Source organism: Petaurus breviceps, unplaced genomic scaffold (assembly GCF_028583685.1).
Source record: "Petaurus breviceps papuanus isolate PSGF00001 unplaced genomic scaffold, PetGlider_PUasm1.0 175, whole genome shotgun sequence".
Classification (NCBI taxonomy): domain Eukaryota; kingdom Metazoa; phylum Chordata; class Mammalia; order Diprotodontia; family Petauridae; genus Petaurus; species Petaurus breviceps.
In genome coordinates, this window is record NW_027185764.1 from 44,374,664 (window position 1) to 44,395,918 (window position 21,255).

General features: G+C 37.6%; 1 protein-coding gene across 1 annotated transcript in view; it reads left to right on the forward strand.

Annotated features, from left to right (window-relative positions):
- ADGRV1 (adhesion G protein-coupled receptor V1) overlaps nt 1-21,255 on the forward strand; it is a 718,949-nt gene that overhangs the window by 198,009 nt on the left and 499,685 nt on the right. Inside the window, exons 65-70 of the mRNA XM_069085086.1 lie at nt 3,774-3,972; nt 5,049-5,268; nt 10,685-10,924; nt 12,835-12,984; nt 16,105-16,578; nt 18,988-19,131. Coding sequence (XP_068941187.1) covers nt 3,774-3,972; nt 5,049-5,268; nt 10,685-10,924; nt 12,835-12,984; nt 16,105-16,578; nt 18,988-19,131 — 1,427 coding nt within the window. The remainder of the gene's footprint in view (nt 1-3,773; nt 3,973-5,048; nt 5,269-10,684; nt 10,925-12,834; nt 12,985-16,104; nt 16,579-18,987; nt 19,132-21,255) is intronic.

The window sequence follows — 21,255 nt, forward strand, 5'->3', positions numbered from 1 at the left end:
AATGACCCTTAAGAAGATGAAATTGGGTAAGGTGGCCAGACTTGCTCAAACACATACAGAAGAGATATGCTCTGGAAACAAAACTATTTTAAAGGCATTTCAGGAATTATTTTTAAGTTTATTTCGAAGAGGAAGATTTTTAAAATGATGGAAAAGATTATATTACCCCCTTCCAGCCACCTCAGCCTTAATTAAGGGGCAATTAAGACAACATCTGCAGCTGTTGACTCATCTACCTCTCTTCTCGTCTCTATATGATTTCAGTCAGGAAGAAATAGGTGTGAGCGTGTCCACGTTACTTAAGCTGTCTCAGCTTCAGTTTCTTCATCTGTACAATGGTGACCCTGACCTCACAGGGTTATTGTGAGGCATAAAAGAGTTGATCTTTAAAAAACATATAACAATGAGTTATTCATAGTTATCATTAATTATATTATCATGATTAGTTATTATATTTATTAAATTGTTATTAATATATTTATTTTAATTATTATTATTAACGATGAAGATAGAAGCCAATATTTATTGCAAAATGCCAGACACTGTGCTGTATGCTTTACAATTATTATCTTATATGATCCTTACAACAGCCGTGGGTGGTAGGTTCTGTCATTATCCCCATTTTACAAATGACAAAACTGAGGCACACAGCTAGTAAGTATCTGAGACCAGATTTGAACTCAGGTCTTCCTGACTCCAGGTGTAGCACTCTGTGCACTATAGCACTACCTGGATGCCTAAAACAGTGTGCATATTTATTATCACTGTATGCATGTATTCAGAATACTCTGGAAATTAAGACATCAGGATATCTTTCAGAGATATAACTGAACACATCTTTGTAATCACTTTACATCTCACTGAAATGGAGAATATAAGATTTCATTATTTTATTTTTTAAATCACAAAATTGTTTTTTTCTTGGTAGAAAAAAATAGGCTTAAAGGTTGTTCTCCATTGTGTATTATAAATATCTGACAGATACAGCCACAGTGATAACTTTGCTCAGTGGTCCTCTGAGTAAATAAATACCAAGTGAAATGAAAAGCAGATCACCGTGTTTGTTTGTCAGTGCTATGAGGATCTTTTGCACAAAGTTTAAATGAAAGAAAGATTCCCTATAAATAAGAGGTTTACCAAGTGCTCAAGTTTGATTTTGTTCTTGATGAGATTGTGATTATCATGTGGGTTCCCAGACTATCACAGGACCTTGTCAGTGAAACCTAAAGCCACTCAGAGGAGATTAGTTTGACAGTCCATGCAGGAAAAAACAAATAGGAGGAAGAGAGCATATTGTCTGGGCTTAGAAACTCATCGAATTACCCTGTTGATGTGCGTATGACAGACACTATGGATGAGCAGTGAGTTGAGCCTAGCATTTGATATAAGGCGAAGAGTGAATGATCATAGAAATGATAATAGTAGCTAATATTTATGTACTATTTTAAGATTTGTTAAAGTACTTTACATGTCATCTCATTTGAACCTCACAACAATGCTATGGGCTAGGTACTATTATTATGTCCATTTTACAGATGAGGAGAATGAAACCATGTGCCTTGCCCCAGGGTCACAAAACCAGGCAGGATTTGAATTTGAGTCTTTTTCATTCCATGTCCAGTACCCTTTTCCACTATACTGCCATCTCATTGTGAATTGGGATCACATTTAGCAATAGCATAGCTCTTTCAGTGATAGCCAGGTGCACTCTATGACAAACATCCTTTATAAAATATGAATATTCTTCTAATGATGTGTAATGTTAATGAAATAGGAAGATCTTCCCTGCCCATCAATAGGCCTAAAACATGGAGCCTGGGTCACATGGAGCTCAGTGTGGAAGGAGTTTGCCCAACAGAGCACAGAGCAAAGCAGAGAGAGAGAAAGAGACAGAGACAGAGAGAGACAGAGACAGAGACAGAGAGGGAGAAGCAGCGTGAGTGGGTGGAGGGAGGACTTTACCTAGGGGAGGAACTTGTGTGTAAGGAGGCCTGACAGAAAGAAGGTTTAAGATTTCAGACACTCCCTGTATTAGTGATAAGTACCTTGTTAAATCTTACCTCCTGGTATCCTAATGATGTTCTGAATAAATATTTTGGTTTTGCCTTTGAGAAAGAGAGTTTATTACATTTTGTGAATCTACCCTGGGAATATGCATGCATATTCATAGCAGTTACTTTGGGTATCACATTGGCATTACGTGATGCTATAGGAATTGGTTGTGGTCCTGGGTTTTCTTTGGAATAGGGGAATTCTCAGGTGAGGGAACTACTTTTCCAATGCGGTTTATCACTGTCTCTGGAACCTATAATCTTAGGGAATTGCCAAGAGCCTTGAGAGGCTATGTGGCTACCCAGCATCACATGGGCAAGATGTGGCCAGAGAAAGGATTGGGACCCACATCTTCTTGAGAAGCTTTGCATCTCTCCACTAAGCCATACACGACCTCTATGATGATGCTGTATGGTTGCAAATAATGGAAGACTATGATCTCAGGAGAATCCAACTCAGAGGTGACTGAGGAGGCAAGAGAAAGTGTATGGTGTGTCCAAGCAGGCACAGCATCTTGCCAGTGCTGAGCTGTCAGGTGGGAGAAGCATAAAATGTATCAGTGGCACATGGGCCAGTGAAAGACGAGGCCAGTCAGATAGCAAGGCTGAGGGATAACAGATGAAAGGCCTCCAGTACAGGGGGTGGATCTTCCCTCTATGGGGGATTTCTAGAAGAACATGGGTAAGAACATACAGTATGAGAAAGAAGGTATGAATAGGTTGTGATCTGTGCCAGATGAAGGTGTTTGTAAATTAAGGTTATAGATCCGTTAATTATGGAAGCAAATTCAAAGAAAGCGAAGCCTTATTCATGTTGGATTCTCCCCTCTCCCCATTTCCTCTGCCTTCTTTACAACTTCTAATTGTAGAGAGTTACTTGGGACATTGAGCAGTTAAGCGACTTGTTCAGGGTCACACAATTGGAGTGTGTTAGGAATGGGACATAAACCCAGGTCTTCCTGACTTGAAAGCCCAGAGAGGTATCTCTATCCAGTGACAGACTGCCTCTCATTTATTTTCTTAGTGTCATTAAATAACAGTCTTCATTGGCTTCAATTCATATTGATTTTTGGGAACATTCAAAGGAATATTTCATTTCTGTATTGGTAACCACTTTAGTGAGAGTCATTGTAATATTAGTGAATAGAATCAGAATTCATCTTAGGTGAAGGCCTCAATTAGATGGCCTCCGAGGACTTTTTTTTTTCCTTTTTGGAGGGCAGCTGGGGTTAAGTAACTTGACCAAGGTTACACAGCTAGTTTTTTTGTGTGGGTGTTAAGTGTCTTAGGCCGGAACTGAACTCAGGTCATCCTGACTCCGGGGCCGGCGCTTTACTCACTGGGCCACCTAGCCACCCTCCAAAGACTTTTCTAACTCTAAATCTACGACTTTTTGATCATTTTATGGGAAAACATCACTATCTTATGAACTCTTAGGCAATTGCTGCTAAACACTATTTCAGACAAGTCATATTTTTTCAACTAAAAATATAAATCATATGTGATCTCTTATTCATTGGTGTCTCTCTTTACATTAACAATGGCTTAAAGTACTGGATAGTTGAAGTTTAATGTAGATTCTGTGGCATGTTATTAGAATCACTAAATATTTCAGTTAAATCTTCATCTTCACCTTAATTGCAAGAAGATGACATTCATGATTTCCCTTTGGGTGACTTCTGATAAAGTGTGTTTGCTCCTAACTCTGAATTCTTGTTACAGTGGAAGAAGACATTGGGATGATCATGATTCCGGTAGTGAGGTGGCATGGAACCTACGGCAATGTGACAGCTGATTTTGTCTCTCAAGGCATGTCTGCCCTTCCTGGTGTGGATTACCACGTTCATGGTAACTCGGTCATCTTTTGCCATGGAGAGAACCTAAGTTTTATAAATGTCTCTATCATAGATGATGATGAAAGGTAATATAATTGATTATTTCATTAGACAATAACATGCTTAATCATGAGTATATGAGAATCCTGTGGTATGTCTAGCACAGAAACTCACTGAATTTTAGAGTTGGAAAAAGTCTTAGAGTCCATCCTGTCCACCTTATATCTGACAGGAATCTCCTCCACAAAATAGCAAGTTGCCAGCAATCCTTTATTAAGTGACTACTGTGTGCCAGCCACTGTGCTAAGCCCTGGTGATAGAAAGAGTCCCTGCTATCAAGGAGCTCACAGACTAATGGAGGAGACAAGTGTACAACTGTGTATGAAACAAGATCTATGCAGGGTACATGGGAAATGGTCAGTGAAGGGAAGGCACTTGCACGAAGGAGGATCCAGAAAGGCTTCTTGTGGAAGCCTTTGCTTCAAGACTTAAAGTAAAGAACAACCCACTACCTCTGGAAGCAGTCCATTTCACTTTTGGAGAGCTCTAATTATTTAGACACTTTGCCCGATCTCAAGCCTAAATTTTGTCTTTGTAACTTCTACCCATTGTTCCTCATTCTGCCTAATCCTTTTTGATGATAGCTATCACATCCCCCCAAACTACTTCTTCATCAGAGAGGAATGTATGTCAGATAGGCCCCTTGTTTTAAAGCAAAATTGTGGAAAACACATTCATTGACTGAGAAACAATTTGTTACATGCTGGTAAATGGAAAATGTCACTTAAATTGAGTTGAAAAATATGCAATAGGAATTGTATGTATCACTTTCTTAGAATTAGAGGAAATCACTGTGTATGTACTTTTTTTTCCTTTCAGACTTTTAGAAGTCTGATCAGAATATGGAAACAGCTCGTTCCAATTTACTATCTTAGTGCACCAAGCAATTAAAAACAGAGGAGGAAAACGCTAATACTGATTCCTAGGCATTAATGTTGATGTTGATAACTCAAGCTTTTAGATGAGCACCCTCTTTTTACTACTTGGTGTGTGTGCTGTGTATTGAATATGTATGACCAATTTGGAAAATGACTGGTTATTTGGATTTTAGCAGCATTTTAATATGTTTAGACTCAGAGAATTGCTCCTTCTTGCCACACAGTGAATTTGAGGAGCAGTTTGAAATCCTGCTGACGGGAACAACTGGCGGAGCAGTGCTTGGGCGCCCCCTAGTGAGCCGAATCACTATTGCTCAGAGTGACGCACCCTATGGACTTGTGAGATTTCTCAACCAAAGCAAAATTACTATTGCTAACCCCAGTTCAACCCTGATTTTGTCCTTGGTGCTACAGAGGACTGGAGGACTCTTAGGAGAGATTAAGGTAGAGTTTTCCCTTCTAAAACCTGGAGGTGGAGGCACCAAAGAGAAAAAGGGCTCATCTGGTGATTCTTGCTTGTTGTGATTTAGAGGGTTACATTTTAGGGAGTTTTGACAGCTCTGTAGAGATTATGATGGAGTCAAGGATTATTTCCCATAAACAGCACTTAGTAAGCTGAGTTCATTTTACATTATGTTTCCTTAAGGATCTTCAGAAGGAAGGATAATTTAGTTGTCTTATAGAATAAGATGGTTCAAAGGTAAGAAATGTATGTGCAGTATTACTGTCTTTCTTGGTAGATCTTTAAAAATTGTGCTATATGAAGTATTTTGTTGTGTGTTTTGATGTCATTACTGTCTTCTGAACATTCCGTTTCTTTCCCTTTAATGGCCTAATGAACAATGTGTTTATTGTATTTGGAGAGATGTGATTTCCTTGGAATACAGAATTCTTGGTGAGGGGTTTCAATACAGATTGGCAAAACTGCATTGAGAAACTTAATCTTAGAGAGTTGGCTAGGAAATCAAGAGTTTGTGTCAAGTCAGTGAAAAGAATTTAATATCACCTACTATATGTAACAGGTACTGTGCTGAAAATTGGGGATACAAAGAAAGAAAAACCAGTCCTTGATTTCAAGGAGCTCTGTCTAATGGGAGAGACAATATACAACTATTTACAAACAAGCTATATGTGAAATATATTGGAGATAATGAACAAATGAAAAGTAGTGGCATGGTGGGGGCAGAAAGGCTTCTTGTGGAAGGTGGGAGAGAAGTCAGGAGATAGGGTTGAGAAGGGAGGACATGCATGGGGGACATCCAGTGAAAATGCTCAAAGTCTGGAGATGGCATGCCTTGTTTGAGGAACCACAGGAAGCCAGTGTCATTGGAGCATAATTATGCAGAGAGGAAGAAGGTGTAAGAAGACTAGAAAGGTAGGAAGGTACCTGTAATGTTAATGGGATATAAGATCTTCCCTACCCATTAATATGGCTCATGTGGAGCCCATTAAAGGAAGCTTGCTTAAGGGAGGCTTGTTTATAGGAAGGCTTTCACATCTTTTGTTAATTTCTAATTAGGCACTGAGTCACAAGGATTGTGATGCCCTCTGACCCTGAAGTATATATACACTCTGAGGTTAGCATTTTGCTTTGGGGCTCACTCAATGAAAGAGTGTTCTTGTGATTTAACCAGATGAGACTCTGGGTAGCTGTTAAGGAGCCACCTTCTCCCCCTCCCCTGCTTTGAAAAACCCAAATGGTGGTGCTTCTCTCTCTGGTTACTATGTATGTATTGCCTTGGTCAGACTGTTAGATCTGTCTGTTGATGTATGCTAATTTCTCAGACAGTTAGAAGCCATGTCCTTTGGTCTTTATTTCTCTGCTTGTATTTATTTTATCTGTTTGAATTTAATTTGACATTCAGGGTGCTGACTTTCCCCCTCAGCTAATGAATGTAATTAAAAAAGATGGTTGACCCCTTGAACATTTGTCTTTCTTAATAAAGAAGATCTAAGAACCTGTGCTAGCAGCCATCCTGGGTATGCCAGTGTAGTTGCTGCTGTAGGACCAGATTAGTAAGAACAAGACCAGGATTTTATACTTGATCCTAGAGTTTAGGAAGCATTGGAATTTAGTGAATGAGGATGACATGATCAGACCTGCAGCTTTAGGAAGATAAATTCGAGCTGAATAGAGGATGGATTGGAGTGGGGAGAAACTTGAGGCAGGAAGACTAGATTGTTACAATAATGTAGTAGGCATGGGGCAGTGAGGGTCTGCACCAGGTGGTTTCTGTGTCAGAGGAGAGAAGGAATGTATAGGTGAGATGTGATGAAGATAAAAAGCAAAAGACTTAACCACTGATTACACATGAGGGGGTGAGAGAGAGGAAGGAGCCAAAGATAACATGTTGAGCCGTGGTCACTGGGAGGATGGTGGTGCTCCTGAAAGTAGGGAAGTTGGGAAGATAGGAGGATTTGGGGGTGGGGAAAGAGAATTAGTTCTGTTTTGGACATGTTGAGTTTAAGATGCCAATGAGAAATCTAGTTTAAAATGTCCTATAGGCAGTTGGAGATCTAAGACTTGAATTCAGGAGAGAGGTTAGGCTTAATAAATAGATCTGAGAATCGTCTTCATAGAATTGATAATTGAATCCAGGGAAAATGATGAGATCACTAGTCAAAATAGTATAGCAGGAGAAGAGGGCCCATGATAGAACCTTGGGAGACATTTACAGTTATTGGGCATGAACTAGATGAAGATCTAGCAAAAGAGACAGAGAAAGAGAGATCATACAGGCAGGATGAGAAGCAGGAGAGAACAGTGTCACAAAAACCTAGAAAGAAGCAGTGGAAAGGTGGTAGGGTGATGACAGCATTGGACTTGGAATCCAAATGACTGGGGCCCAAATCTGACCTCTGTGACCTTGGGCAAGCCATTTAACCTCACTTAGCCTCTATTCCCCTATCTATAAAATGGATATAATAATAGCACCTACTTCCAGGGTAGTTGTGAGAATAAATATCATTTATAAAGTACTTTGCATAACTTGAAGTGCTATAAGTGCTACCTATTGTTATTAAAATTATCAATGAGAAAAGAATGATTAACAGTGTCAGAGGCTACAAAGAGATAAAAAAGGATGAGAACTGAGAGAAGACCATTAGATTTGCAATTAAGAGATCATTAGTAACTTTGGAGAGAGCTGTTTGAGTTGAATGAAGCCAGACTCCAAAGTTCAGAAAAAAGGGGGAGGCAAGAAAGTAGACACACTTAATGTAGACGCCCTTCTCAAATAGTATAGCCATAGAAAGAAGAATCGATGTAGGATAAAGCATGGACAGATCAAGTGAGGGTTTTGTGAAGATGGAGGAGACAAGGGTGTGTTATAGCCACTAGGGAAACAAGCAGGGATGGAGTGAAAATTGATGAGTTATTAGGAATGATAAAGAGGACAACCTACTAGAGAAAACAGAATGGAATAGGGTCATTTGTGCATGTCAGGTATTTGCTTTGGCAAGGGGTAGGGTCACCTTTGTTCATAAGAGGTAAAGGAGGACGTAGTGGTGAAAAGCATATGAATGATATAAATTGAGGAAAGGAGATAAGGGAGCTCTTGGTGAATAAATTCAATTTTTTTTTCAGTGAAATGTGAGGTCATCAGCTGAGAGGATTGGGGTAGGCCATGAGAGATTTGAGGAAGGATGAAAATTTTTTGAAAAGCCACTATGGTGAATGGGATAGTGTAGAAAGCTGTAAAAATTCTGCATTGAGGGCCCACTTGAAATTATAATTTGCAGTTGACCCAGTCAGTCCAATTTCATTACTTTGTCCAGCTCAATTTAGCTGCATGTGAGTAGGGATGAAGACTTTGGATGGTGGGAATAATTGAAGGCTGAAGCTTGACAGAAGAAGATTTTTAATAGGATAAGGGGGCAAGAGATATAGGAGACAAGGACAATATGGAACTGAACTGGTTCACCAAGGGGACAAGATTGTCAAGGGAGGAGAATGTAGCTAATGAATGGGCAGTGACCAGGGAAAGTGTTAAAGAGTGGAGACATTAGAGGTCATGGGGATGATGAAGAACAGGATTAGGAGTTTCAAGGCACAGGGAGAGGTAGAATGATAACTGATTATGATTAGATAAAGAAATTTCAGAATTCATGACCATGGAAGTGTAACACTTGTGGGTCATAGCAAGATCGAGGTTATCTTGCCCCATCTCACACAACCTACATTTGTTAGAGGCAGGTTTTGAATAAAGGTCTTCCTGCCTCCTTGGCCAATCTTTATCCATTATGCTACAATACTTTGTATAAACATTAACCCACAATTTTGATAATATCAATATAAGAAAAATATTTGACGTTATGTTTTATGCAAATTTGCATTTAATTATGAAAACCTTTATTAACATTTTCTTTATACTCTGAAAAATGTTTTAATAGTAGAAAATGAACATTTTGTAATTACATTATTTATGTGAACAATTTTCATTGTTATTTTAGACAAATATAAATATGAATATTTTAAAATATTTTAAAATTAAAGAAGCAGAAATTTCTTAGGAGACAATTTTTTTTGGATGGGGGAAGACAAGGGAATTGGGGTTAAGTGACTTGCCCAAGGTCACATAGCAAATTAAGTGTCAAGTGTCTGACGTCACATTTGAACTCAGATCCTCCTGACTCCAGGGCCGGTGCCCCAACACTATTTTTAAGATAATATCTGTTCCTCTTTTAAAATAGCCTTTTGGGGCAAAATATCAGTCTTCTGTATTTTGTGCATAAACCTTTCTGAGACAGATTTACTATTTAAATTATTCTAATTCTAAGGATTTCTACTTAGAGAGAAAATCTGAAGGGATAGAAATGCGCACTGCCTTTTGAGAAATCTCTCTCACATGCAAGGCATTTCCAATCACAATTTATAGCTGTCCCAAACAAAATACAAAATTTCACAGTAAGATAAAACAGTATCAAATTTCAATTAACAGTTTGATTCACAAAAAACAATGATCTCAACTTTTTACATATCTAGGAGAAATACCTTCCTAAACCCTTCTGACCATAAAACCCTCTAAGGGTTTTCTTTTTCCTTGATCAAAGGTGAATTCAGAAGATACTTCAGTTACTTTGAATTAAACAAAGATATCTTCCTTCTTTTGATCAGACCATTGCATTAATAGGGTAATTGGGTGAATAGATTATTGGTATTAAATGGAAAAATCAAGGGTGTCTCCTCCACACCATCTGGGGTCACCACCCTTAATGACATCTTCAGGGAGAACAGTTTTTCTCTACCTCAATTTTTGAAATGAGTTAGGATTTGAAAAGGATATTAAAGGACATTGACAGAGTATTGACAGTGTTTCCTATTCAGGGGGCTCTGAGGACTTCATACTAAAGTACTGTCCTAATATTAACTTGTAATATTTAACCCAAAGAGAGAAAGGGGGTGGGTGATGGGGTTAATATACTTCTGTAGCCTGTCTTTAAAACTGACAGCTTGGTGAACAAATCTGACAGATTACTTTGATACTTTGATACTCAGACCTGAGATTTCATCAGTGAGACTCTCTTCTCCACTGGGTATAGATGACAACCTCTTCACACCTTCTCTTGTGTGACTCTTATCCATATTTTTCCTTAAACTTATTTTAGAGTAATTATACAATTCACTGTAAGCCTTAATCTTGTTCTTTGGGTAACTCTTTGTGAGGTACCCATATACTGTTCATTTGTCCATTCTTTACTTCTCAACCTCCCTACATGACTCTATTCCTGGTTGTATGGTATCCTTTCTTTGGTTTCTTATGCTTATGTGTAAATTATTAATAGTAACATGCTTTGAACCATTGCCACTACAGAAGTTTCCATTGCTTTTTTATTAATTTGTAATTTTGTAATCCTACAGATTGATTGGGATATAATAGGACCTAATTCACAAGAAGTTTTACCGCCACAGAACAGTGACATTGGTGCACCTGTGAGTGGATCCTTCTCTTTTGGTGATGGAGAAGGTGGATTGAGAACCATAACTCTGACGATCTTGCCCCATGGAGACATTGAAGTCCAAGAAACCTTCATTGTAGAGCTTCACATTGTGAAAGGAGAAGCTGAATTAGACCGAAGGGCTAGAAGTGTCTCCCTAGTAGTAAGTTTGTCTTTTGTGGTTTCTTCCATAAAATTCTGGTTTCCTGGGACCACAGATTGTTATCTGGTTCAACTTCCTTGTTTTAGAGATCATGAAAATGAGAGGTGACATGAGTTAGACCCGATTTTCCCAGGTAGTAAAGTAACAGAGCTAGGTCCTCTCTGATTAGAGTGGACTCTCCACTACACCATGCTGTAGTGGGTTTATCAGAAAAGTTAGTGAAATATGAAAAGATAAGTTAGTGATAAGTTTTTAAAAATTTATACATTGTTAATCTTTCTTTGGGGTAGAATCTGGTCATTCATGTTTGTTCTTACCTGGTCAGGATATATTTGCCACTGAATACTGCTTTTAAAACCTTCCATAAAATTTGGTATTTAAGGTACTATATCTTATTTATCTTTGTGTGTTCCCTCTGTGCCTAGCACATACCTTTTATGGTGGAGATACTCAAGAAATTGAATTAAATTGAATAAATTTTAAATTGAATTTAATACTTATTGAATTAAATTGTATACATGTGGTATTTGAGGGGAACTATTATTAAATTATCCTGAAAGTTTGGTTAATATGTTTCCACAATTAATGCCCATGAGCACCTACATTGTCTGCTCCTTCCAGTTGCACTTGTGTTCATGGGCAGGGTCCTTAAAGGATAGATCACTGCTACTCCCACAGGTTTGGAGGGTGCTCTGAGGGTGAAGCAACTCACTCCTCTAGTACTGCAAGGCTTGATGCGCTTTCTGTCCTCATGAAACCCTCATGCTGCTCCTTCCCTCTACTGGGATGATTGCTTTTAGCTAGGGCAAGTTGTCCTTGGCATCCAGAGTCAGCTCTTCTCCCCATTGCCAGGAGTCATGCTCCTTGAAATTCTCAATTGACTCTCCGAAAATGGCATCCTAGAGAGTTTGTATCTGCTTCTTGCTAGAAATCACATCTTCTCCTTGGCTAATAGTTCTGCCTTGGGATTGGGGGATAAGTAAAGGGGAGGGTGAAAAAAAAAAGTCCTCTCTCCTACTGCTATTTTCTGGTATAGGCTCAGGGGTGGCATAGACAAGGCTGCTTCTAGCCTGGATTGATTCAAATGTATACCCAATACCAAATGACTAAGTCTGATAGGCTTAACTATTTAAAGGTCTCCTAGGTCATGGTTCATTCTCCCCCAGCCCATAGATAGATTCTCTTTCTAATTCTGTTAAGAAATTTGTGACATTCATAAAAGGATCACTAGATCAGGCAGATTCCTTTCTTCATACTTAGTTTAACGCCTTGTTATTACATTCTTAGCTTTCTGGGCTGGAGGGATGATCCAAGACCAAATCCTCTTCACCTACATAAACCAATCATAAGTGGCATTTTTGGAAGGACAGTTGATTGGTATTTCTAGTTTGAACCATTAACATCATGAAGGTGATGATACATCAGACACATACTGAGTTTGTTCTCTGTAGTATTCATCAGAGGCTGTGGAGTACAGGTTTCTGTAGATGAAAAATTGTGTATAAGTGTTCCATGAACTTCAAGTTTGGGACCTGCTCCTGCTCTTTGGCATTGGAGGACATTGCCTCTCTTATGTCATGAGAAGCAGTAGAGTTGTGGTTGACTTTTGAATAGATGGTCTGTCTGGGGGAAATATGGGATATAGAAAAGTCAAATTAGGCATTTTGATTATAAATCATGGAATCTTGAATTTTCACCCCTGTAGAGGACAGACAATACAATAGATGTCTGGAGGCCCTTTGAGCAGTATATTAATCAGCCACTCACATTTCTCACCCCCGTTTCCCACCATTTCTTTCCTGAGGTAATTTTGAATGAATGAATGGTGAGTTCCTTTACCTGTTGATATTGTTTTATTACTATAATTATTATGTAAACTGTACAAATCTACTCTGTTTGATATTTTCTAGATACAAAAGTTTGGTGATCCAAATGGAATTGTTCAGTTTGCTCCTGAATCTTTATCCAAGAAGAATTATATAGAACCATCAACATTGGAAGGACCACTTAGTATTACATTTTTTGTCAAGCGAGTCCAAGGGGTTACAGGGAATATTACGGTATCATTACTCTAATGTTGAGTTTTGCTAAGTACAGTAACACTTCCATTAGCATCCTAGAAAAAGAATGAGGTATAGTTATTAACTTTACAACATTCCATTTTTCAGTGAAACTGAAGTGGCAGATATAACCTTGGGATGAAAGTAGTGATCTGAACTTTAGTATATTCCAAAATTCTGTTCCCCACATTTCTGACCCTTTTTTTTTTTTTTGGTTTGTTTGTTTTTGGAGGGGGAGGAAGGGCAGTTGGGGTTAAGTGACTTGCCCAAGGTCACACACTAGTTTTTTTTTTGTGTGTGTGTGTGTGTTAAGTGTCTGAGGCCATATTTGAACTCAGGTCCTCCTGACTCCAGGGTGCTCTATTCACTGTGCCACCTAGCCTCCCCTATTTCTGACCCTTTAAAAAAAAAACACATTTGAAGTGTTTTGAAGTTACTTGGTTAGTATGACTTCTTGAAATTCTTTTTCATCACTTGGAGACTATTTGAATACACAAGTTTAGGTGTTTTGGGTAGAGGCATTCTGGGGGTTTGTTATGGTGCTGGTTGCTTAATGGTGGTGTTTCTGTAAATTAAAAAAAAAAACCTAAAATATATTTAAAAAAAATAGTATTCTCTCTTAAACACATACGTTTCTGTCTTTTCCCCAGTCACATGTTGAACTTCATGCAAAAGAAGTATCTTTCCTAGCTGGAGTCAAAATTGCTTAGTACTAACAAGGGAAATATTCAAGTGGATGTCTGTGATGGAATTAGACCTTGAAGCGACCTCAGCAGTTCTCTAGTTCAACTCTTTTTACAGAGCAAATTGTGACACAGGGAGAATAAGTGATTTATTGGTCAAAGATTACATAGATAGCAACCATCAGGGTCAGGATTCGAACCCACACCCTCTGACTCAGTTCTTTTTTTAATGCCTTTGTGGCTTTGTGGTTCCTTCCAACTCTAGTTCCATGAGCCTGTGATCTCTGGTTTTAAGTCCAATGTTTCCCTAATGACAAGTCAAGGAAAGGAATTTTTGAAGTCTAAATATTCCACTCTGTACTCAGGTTAGAAAGTTCTAACAGCTGATCTTCAGAGGAAGATTTAAAACGGTCAGCATGTGTCCATCAACACATTCTATTATTCACCTTCCAGTCTCAAACTTTAGTCTTCTATTTATGGTTAGGTCTACTCTGACCTGCATTTTTAAGAGGGGAAAAAAACTGGGGAGAACAGTCCAGACCTGTGAATCCTTTCTTCCAGAAAGTATCCCAGGGAGGAAACTTCCTATACAAATGCACATCAATTTGGTTCTGAAATTGATTGTCTTAGTGAGTTGCCTGAGGCACTGAGAGATTTCTGTAAGACCCTATTGACCTAATTAGTCATTTAGGACAGATTTTTAGGCCCCAGGGATGACTGAATTACTTTTTCTTTCTGAGATGATTGGGATATTTTATACTAGTTAAGAAAAGCCATGACTTTATTCAGCAACAACGACTTTGGAATGCCACTGGAAGTTGGCTTGTGTATGCCTGAGTTTCTCCATTTTCCACGATGGATTTTCCACTAAATATCTGCTTTTGAAGTGGTTAGAATAGTGTGTGACATGGTAAAACATTTGTACATGCCTATTAAGCACATATGGATATTGTATCTAGAATAGCAATTCTCCAACATTTTTGGTCTCAGGATCCCTTGACATGTTTGAAAATAAGGAATCCCAGAAAAGCAGTCATTTATGTGGATTACATCCATTGATATTTACTGTATTACAAATCAAAACATTTTAGTATTATAATGAAAATAGTTTTGACTTCATGGACCCCCTTAAAGGGTCTCCAGTGTCTCTGGACCACATTTTAAGGAGCTTTGATCTAGCAGAAAAGTCAACTTTTTTGTTTAGCAAAACAGAGACCAGCAAGTTTTATGCTTCATTGGATTTTCTAGGGTGTTTCAATTCAATTTAGGATGTTGAGTTTCAGTCTCAAAAAAACTTATGTGGCTTATGGTGCAGACATGTACCATACATTGGAACAAACAACTTTCCTACTTTTTGTAGAGTTGAAATTAACTGGCATACTCAAGTTGAATTTTAAATATTCAAAGACAAAATTCAGATCATAGTATTCCCAACTATAAAAATTTCCAGTGATTGTTTACCATAACAATTTAGAGAATACCAGACAAAATTTTCCAAAATATCTTGATTCTCTACTCTGTAATTAAGTACCTCCTAGGTACCTATGTCATTTTGAACTATCAATGAAGTTTCTATGTTGACATTTTAAAATTGTTATGTTTCCACATTTTTACATCATCAAATTTGAGTTTTTATTTAACAGTCAGGTGAAAGAGTATAGAATTCTAGGTCTATAAATTAGACAGCTAGTTGGACAGAAAGACTTAGTAACCCTCTGCTATGCCAACTTGTACCTGGCTCAAATCCTGCCTTTTGAAGGAGGCCCTTCTTGCTCCCTCATCCTCACTGCTAGTGCCTTCCCTCAGAGATTACATTCCTTTTGTGCTGCATATATCTTTTATGCACAATTTTTTCAGGTTGTCTTCCCCATTAGAATGTGAGCTCCTTAAGGGCAAGGACTTTGGGGTTTGTTTATTTTTTTGCCTATTTTTCTCATCCCCGGCAATAGCACAATGCCTGATTCATTTTAAGGAATTAATAAATAATTATTATATAAAAATGGTATACTTATAAAATGCAACCACCTTGTAAGAAAGTGCATTATATACAACTTTGTGAAAGAAGTAAAATACTATGTTATCCCATTTCACAGGTTAGGAAACAGAGGCTCAGAGTGGTGTAATTGTGTCATTGGCCACACAGTCAGCAAGTCTAGCAGCAAAAAATACACAACCAGGAAGAATACTTGTAGTGCCAGAATCTAATTTCCATTTAAAATATCCTACAGTGTGTCCAGATAAATAAGTAATGTGAAATCACAGAATTATTAAGGGGAGAAAAGGAATTAAGTCTTCCTCTTTTGTGATCAGATGTTTTGATTTTTCTAAGTACATTCTACTTATATGTAACATTCTCTATACGCTGTAGGGGAACGTCTAATGGTAAGATTTTCAACTGTGTTATTTTGGTTAAACGTTTTTATTGTCCTTGTTTTAGGTTTATTGGGAACTAAGTAGTGAATTTGATATCATTGGTGATTTCCTTGCCACAAGGGGATTTTTCATGATTGCTGATGGGGAGACTGAAGCCAACTTTGATATTCATTTGCTGCCAGATGATGTTCCTGAAATAGATGAGGATTATATAATACAGCTGGTTTCTGTGGATGGAGGAGCAGAACTGGATAAGGAGAAAAGTTTTACAAGCTTCACTGTTCCTGCAAACGACGACCCTCATGGAGTATTTGCTTTGTATGCCCATTGGCAATCTGTATTGGTTGAGCAGAGCCTCAGGAGATATATCCGAATTAATGTAACTCGGCTTGCTGGAATGTTTGGAGATGTTGCTGTGGGCTACCGAATATTGCCCAACTCTCAAGACCAGGCTATTGTGACTGAAAGAACAGAGGGGCATCTGATTATCAGAGATGGTACAAATTACAAAGTGGACACAGTGCCAATAATTAATCAGGTTTGTAGCATACTCTGATTCCTTTGATTGCTAGAGCTCTGTCACCTCACTCAGCTAATGATCGACTTACTACAGTTTCCAAAGGGACAGATTTAATCACGTAGAACACCACATAAAATTCATTAGTTGTATTGGTAAATTCCTACACTGTATTTTTCAACAGTTTTAAAATGGAATTATCCTCTTTTGTACAGGCAAGGTCTATAGATTTCTTTTAATTGTTGTTTAATTTGACATGCTTTTAGTGAGGTAATTCAGAACAAAATCTTTTAAAGGCAGAGGTCAGTAAGCCATTTGTAATTAAGTTTGCATATGAGTCTTGACAATATATTTGTAACCATATTTTGTTCACCTGTTTAAAAAAAAACTTTATCACTTCTACATAACTTGTGACTGAAAAGCTTATGCAAAAATTATGTAGAAAGACCAGAATGACAACAAGTAACAGTGAACTTTAGGGACTGAAATACTCAACTGCTCAGAGTTTCATTTTGATTGGCACCCCACATATCCATGAGTGTTTTTCAGTCTTTCTTCCTTTATTTGTCTTTCATTTACCTTGAGCCCCTGGGAAGGGCCATAGAAATTATCTTTTCCATTAATACCTATCATATTTTTGGTGTTATGTTTTTAAAAAGATGAATGGCATCAATAAAAACAATACCAATAATTACTACAAAACATATAAAATTTTTTTACATAGTTGTCTAGTTAGATACAGCATTGATCTTTTATAGCACAAAAAATGGTGCGCAAATAGAATTTAGACTTAATCTTAACCAGAGAAGCCACTCTCTTTTTAATTGTGTGTATGATTTTGGATGCAATAAGCCATATTGCCTGCTTATCTCTCTGGTAATTGTCTTTCCTTATTATGGGTTTGAATGTGTGCTGAGCCTTCTTGAGAGGGGGTATTTTTGAGTGTTGTTTTTCTTCTATAGAGGTATTATAAACAATAGTAGATGCATTGTTAAAGTAGATTCATAGGGCTTGAGTAGTGGGGTTTAAAATAGCCTTTCTTGGTTCTCAAACTCTGTTTTGAGAAGGGAATTCTGTGCCTGGCTTTTTGGCCCCAGAATTACTGGGAAATCATGGAATCCCATGTTCCTACATCATCAAACCCTACTACAAAACCCTGGCTTCTTTTGTTTTCAGCCCCGTTAGACATTTCTAAAGCTATATGGGTAGAATTTGGTCCAGAGTCATAAAGTAACAGAGGCAGAGAAGAGACCTTAGTGACCTGGTACATTATGGTATAGTGGAAAGCACACTGGATTGGAAGTCAGAAGACCCATTGTTGAAGCCCAGATCTCTCAGACATTGCCTATGTCACTTTGGGGAGGTCAGTTCACCTTTCTGGGTTTCTGTTTTCTCATCAGTAAAAAGAGGGGGTTGGTCTCTGGAAGAAAGTTGTAGGACATGGAGCTAGAGAAGTGACAGAGTATGATAAATGAACATAAGGGGAAAGGAAATCATGAAGATTATTTGGAGAACTTTGGATTAGTGAAAAAGGCAGAGATTGAATTTTGTGAGAAGAAATTTGGAAAATGAAAAATTGAACTGAAGGAGAAAAGGTCAAAAAATGAGAAAAGAGAACTGACAAGAAGGACCAAAGGAGAAAGTACTTGCTAAGGCAGTAAGAAAATATAAAACTTTGTCTGAGAAGGGAAAGGAAATTGGTTGTGATTATCTAGTGATTTTTGAGGGGAAGGAAAGGAAGTTGGATGTGGCTGTCAAATCATTAAGAAGCCATTACAAGGGCATAAAATAGGAATTCTTAACTTTTTTGTATGTTTTAGACCCCTTTGGCGGTCTGGTGAAGCCTTTGGACCCCTTTTCAGAACATTTTTAATTTTTTTATTTGAGTATTCTTAATGTCTAGAGAAAAGGTATGATACCCCTAGCTAACCGCTGCTTATATCTGACTAAAATGTAATTGGAAAATGCTTAACAAAACAAAATGAAATACAGTATTGTATAAATGTTAATTTGTGGGTTTTAGTGTTTCTATTTGAGTTTGAAATCACTTGTCCAAAGGATACCAAGGGAGGTGGCAAGATTGATCATTAGTTATCCCTTATTCTCCTCTCTGGTCTGTCAAATTTTCTGATCATACATCTCTTTGATGACAACATTTTAATAGCTTCTCTTCCTCATTTGTAATATGTTACCATCTAATCATGTACACCAGGCACCTTTCTGTTGACTTTTAGGTGACCTTGAACTTCAAGTTGTTAGATTTTCTAGTGTTCCATAACTTAGACAGACAAAACCCAGAAAAATAGAAAGGAAATATATGTTCTATAGAAGTGTTTTTTAGAATAAAATCTGGTAGTAAAACTAATATTATGCCAGTTACTGTGGGAATTTAAAAAAAAACTTTTTCAAATAAAAATTGTTCTTTTAAAGATGTTTCTATTCCTGGGCTTGAATTTCACTCTGGAACTGTTAAACGTAATCCATGTTGGTGGACAGTTCTATGGAATGCCAAAAATACTAGAAGAGGCAAAGTCAACTCTTATTGCTATCCCTGAAGAAGCTGCCAATTCTGAGGTAATAGGACTTGCTTGTAGTGCTAAAGAAAACACAAGGGGGCGATATGGAACTTTTTTTCTTTGAAGAATTTGAACTTGTGTTCCTAGGGAGAGGTGTATGTATGTATAATTTTTATAGAAGTGTGTATATGTGCAAATATGCATGTGCATATGTATACATTTATATATATGTTTATGCATAAATACAGAGCTCTCCCTAGGAAAACATGTTCAGAGATTGTGTGTGTGTGTGTGTGTATGTGTGTGTGTGTATTGAAATGCTCTTGCTTTTCATTAGAAAAGACTTGCAGAACTTACATGGATATTTTAGTAATAGTAATGATGATGCTGCCACTGCTGATAATTAATATTTTTATAGTGCTTACTATGTGCCAGGCACTATACTAAAAACTATACAATTATTACCTTATTTGCCCTTCACAACAATCCTGGAAGGTAGGTGCTTTATTTTTTTATTCCCATTTTATAGGTGAAAAAATGGAGGCAAACAGTGGTCAGATGACTTGCCCAGGGTCACACAGCTAGTGTCTGAGGCCAGATTTGAACTCAGGTTTTCCTGACTCCAGGCCCAGCACTTTATCTTCTGTACCAAATAAATTTCTTCTTCTACATATTAATTTTTTATCAATATACATTTAAAATGTAATATAGACATCTATGAATAAATTGCATTAGAATGGATTTTTTCCTTTAGCATTTAATATAAATGACAGACCTTTTCTAGGTAAGTTAGAGGCTGTACATTGGTTATTTGAGTAGAAGAGATAGTTTACACAGCAAAAACTCTAAATACAATATTGATAATAACTGTCCAAGTAATAATTTTGTTTCATTGTTCTAAACATCCTTTTCTTTTCTCCTTAAATCTCTCAGGACATTACCTTCTTCCACTCTCTCAACTCAGAATCTTGCCTCTTTACTGAAAAAATTGAGGACACTTATCATATACCCCCTTTTTAAAACTTTTTTTTGAAGCTAGGAAAGTAGATTTATTTAAGTAATTGGAAGAGGATGTGTGATAATGTGGTGCACACATTCTATTAATTTATTTTCAGTTTTCAACATTTACTTCCACAAGATTTTGTATTCCAAATTTTCTCCCCATCTCTTTGCCCCTCCTACCTCAAGACAGCATGAATTCTGATCACCCCTTCCTCCAATCTGCCTTTGCTTCTATTATCGCCCCCTTCTCTTATCCCTTTCCGTTCTATTTTCTTATAGAGCAAGATAGATTTTTATACCCCATTTCCTCCATATCTTTTTTCCCAGTTGCATGTAAAAACAACCTTCAACATTCATTCTTCAAACCACTAATTCTACACTCTCTCCCCTCTTCCCTCCCCACCCACCCCCACCAAGAAGACAAGTTGCTCAACACAGGCCACACATGTGCAGTTATGTAAAACACCTCTACAATAGTCATGTTGTGAAACACTAAGTATATTTCAATGCATCCTATCCCACCCCCATTTATTCTATTGACTTCTTTGCTCCTGTCCCTCCCCAAAAGTATTTGCTTCTGATTACCCCCTCCTCCTTTTTGCCCTTCTTCCTATCATCACCCCTCCCCATCACCTTCCACCTTACTTTCCTGTAGGGCAAGACAAATTTCCATACCCGATTGAGTGTGTATATTAGTCTCTCCTTAAGCCAAATCTTATGAGAGTAAAGTTCGCTCATTCTATCTCATCTCCTGCCTCTTTCCCTCCACTGTAAAAGCTTTTTCTTGCCTCTTTTATGTGAGATAATTGACCTCATTCTACCTCTCCCTTTCTCCTTCTCTCAGCACATTCCTCTTTCACCCCTTGATTTTATTTTTTTAAACATCATTCCTTCATATTCAACTCACCTTAAGCCTTCTGTCTGTCTGTCTGTCTGTCTCTCTATATATATTCCCTCCAACAGCCCTAACACTGAGAAAGGTCTTTGTGACTTACAAATATCATCTTTCCATGTAGGAATGTAAACAGTTCAGTTTTAATAAATCCCTATGATTTCTCTTTCCCATTAACTTTTCATGCTTCTTTTGAGTCTTGTATTTGAAAGACAAATTTTCTCTTCTCCTCAGGTTTTTTCATCAACAATGCTTGAAAAGTCCTCTATTTCATGAAATTTCCATTTT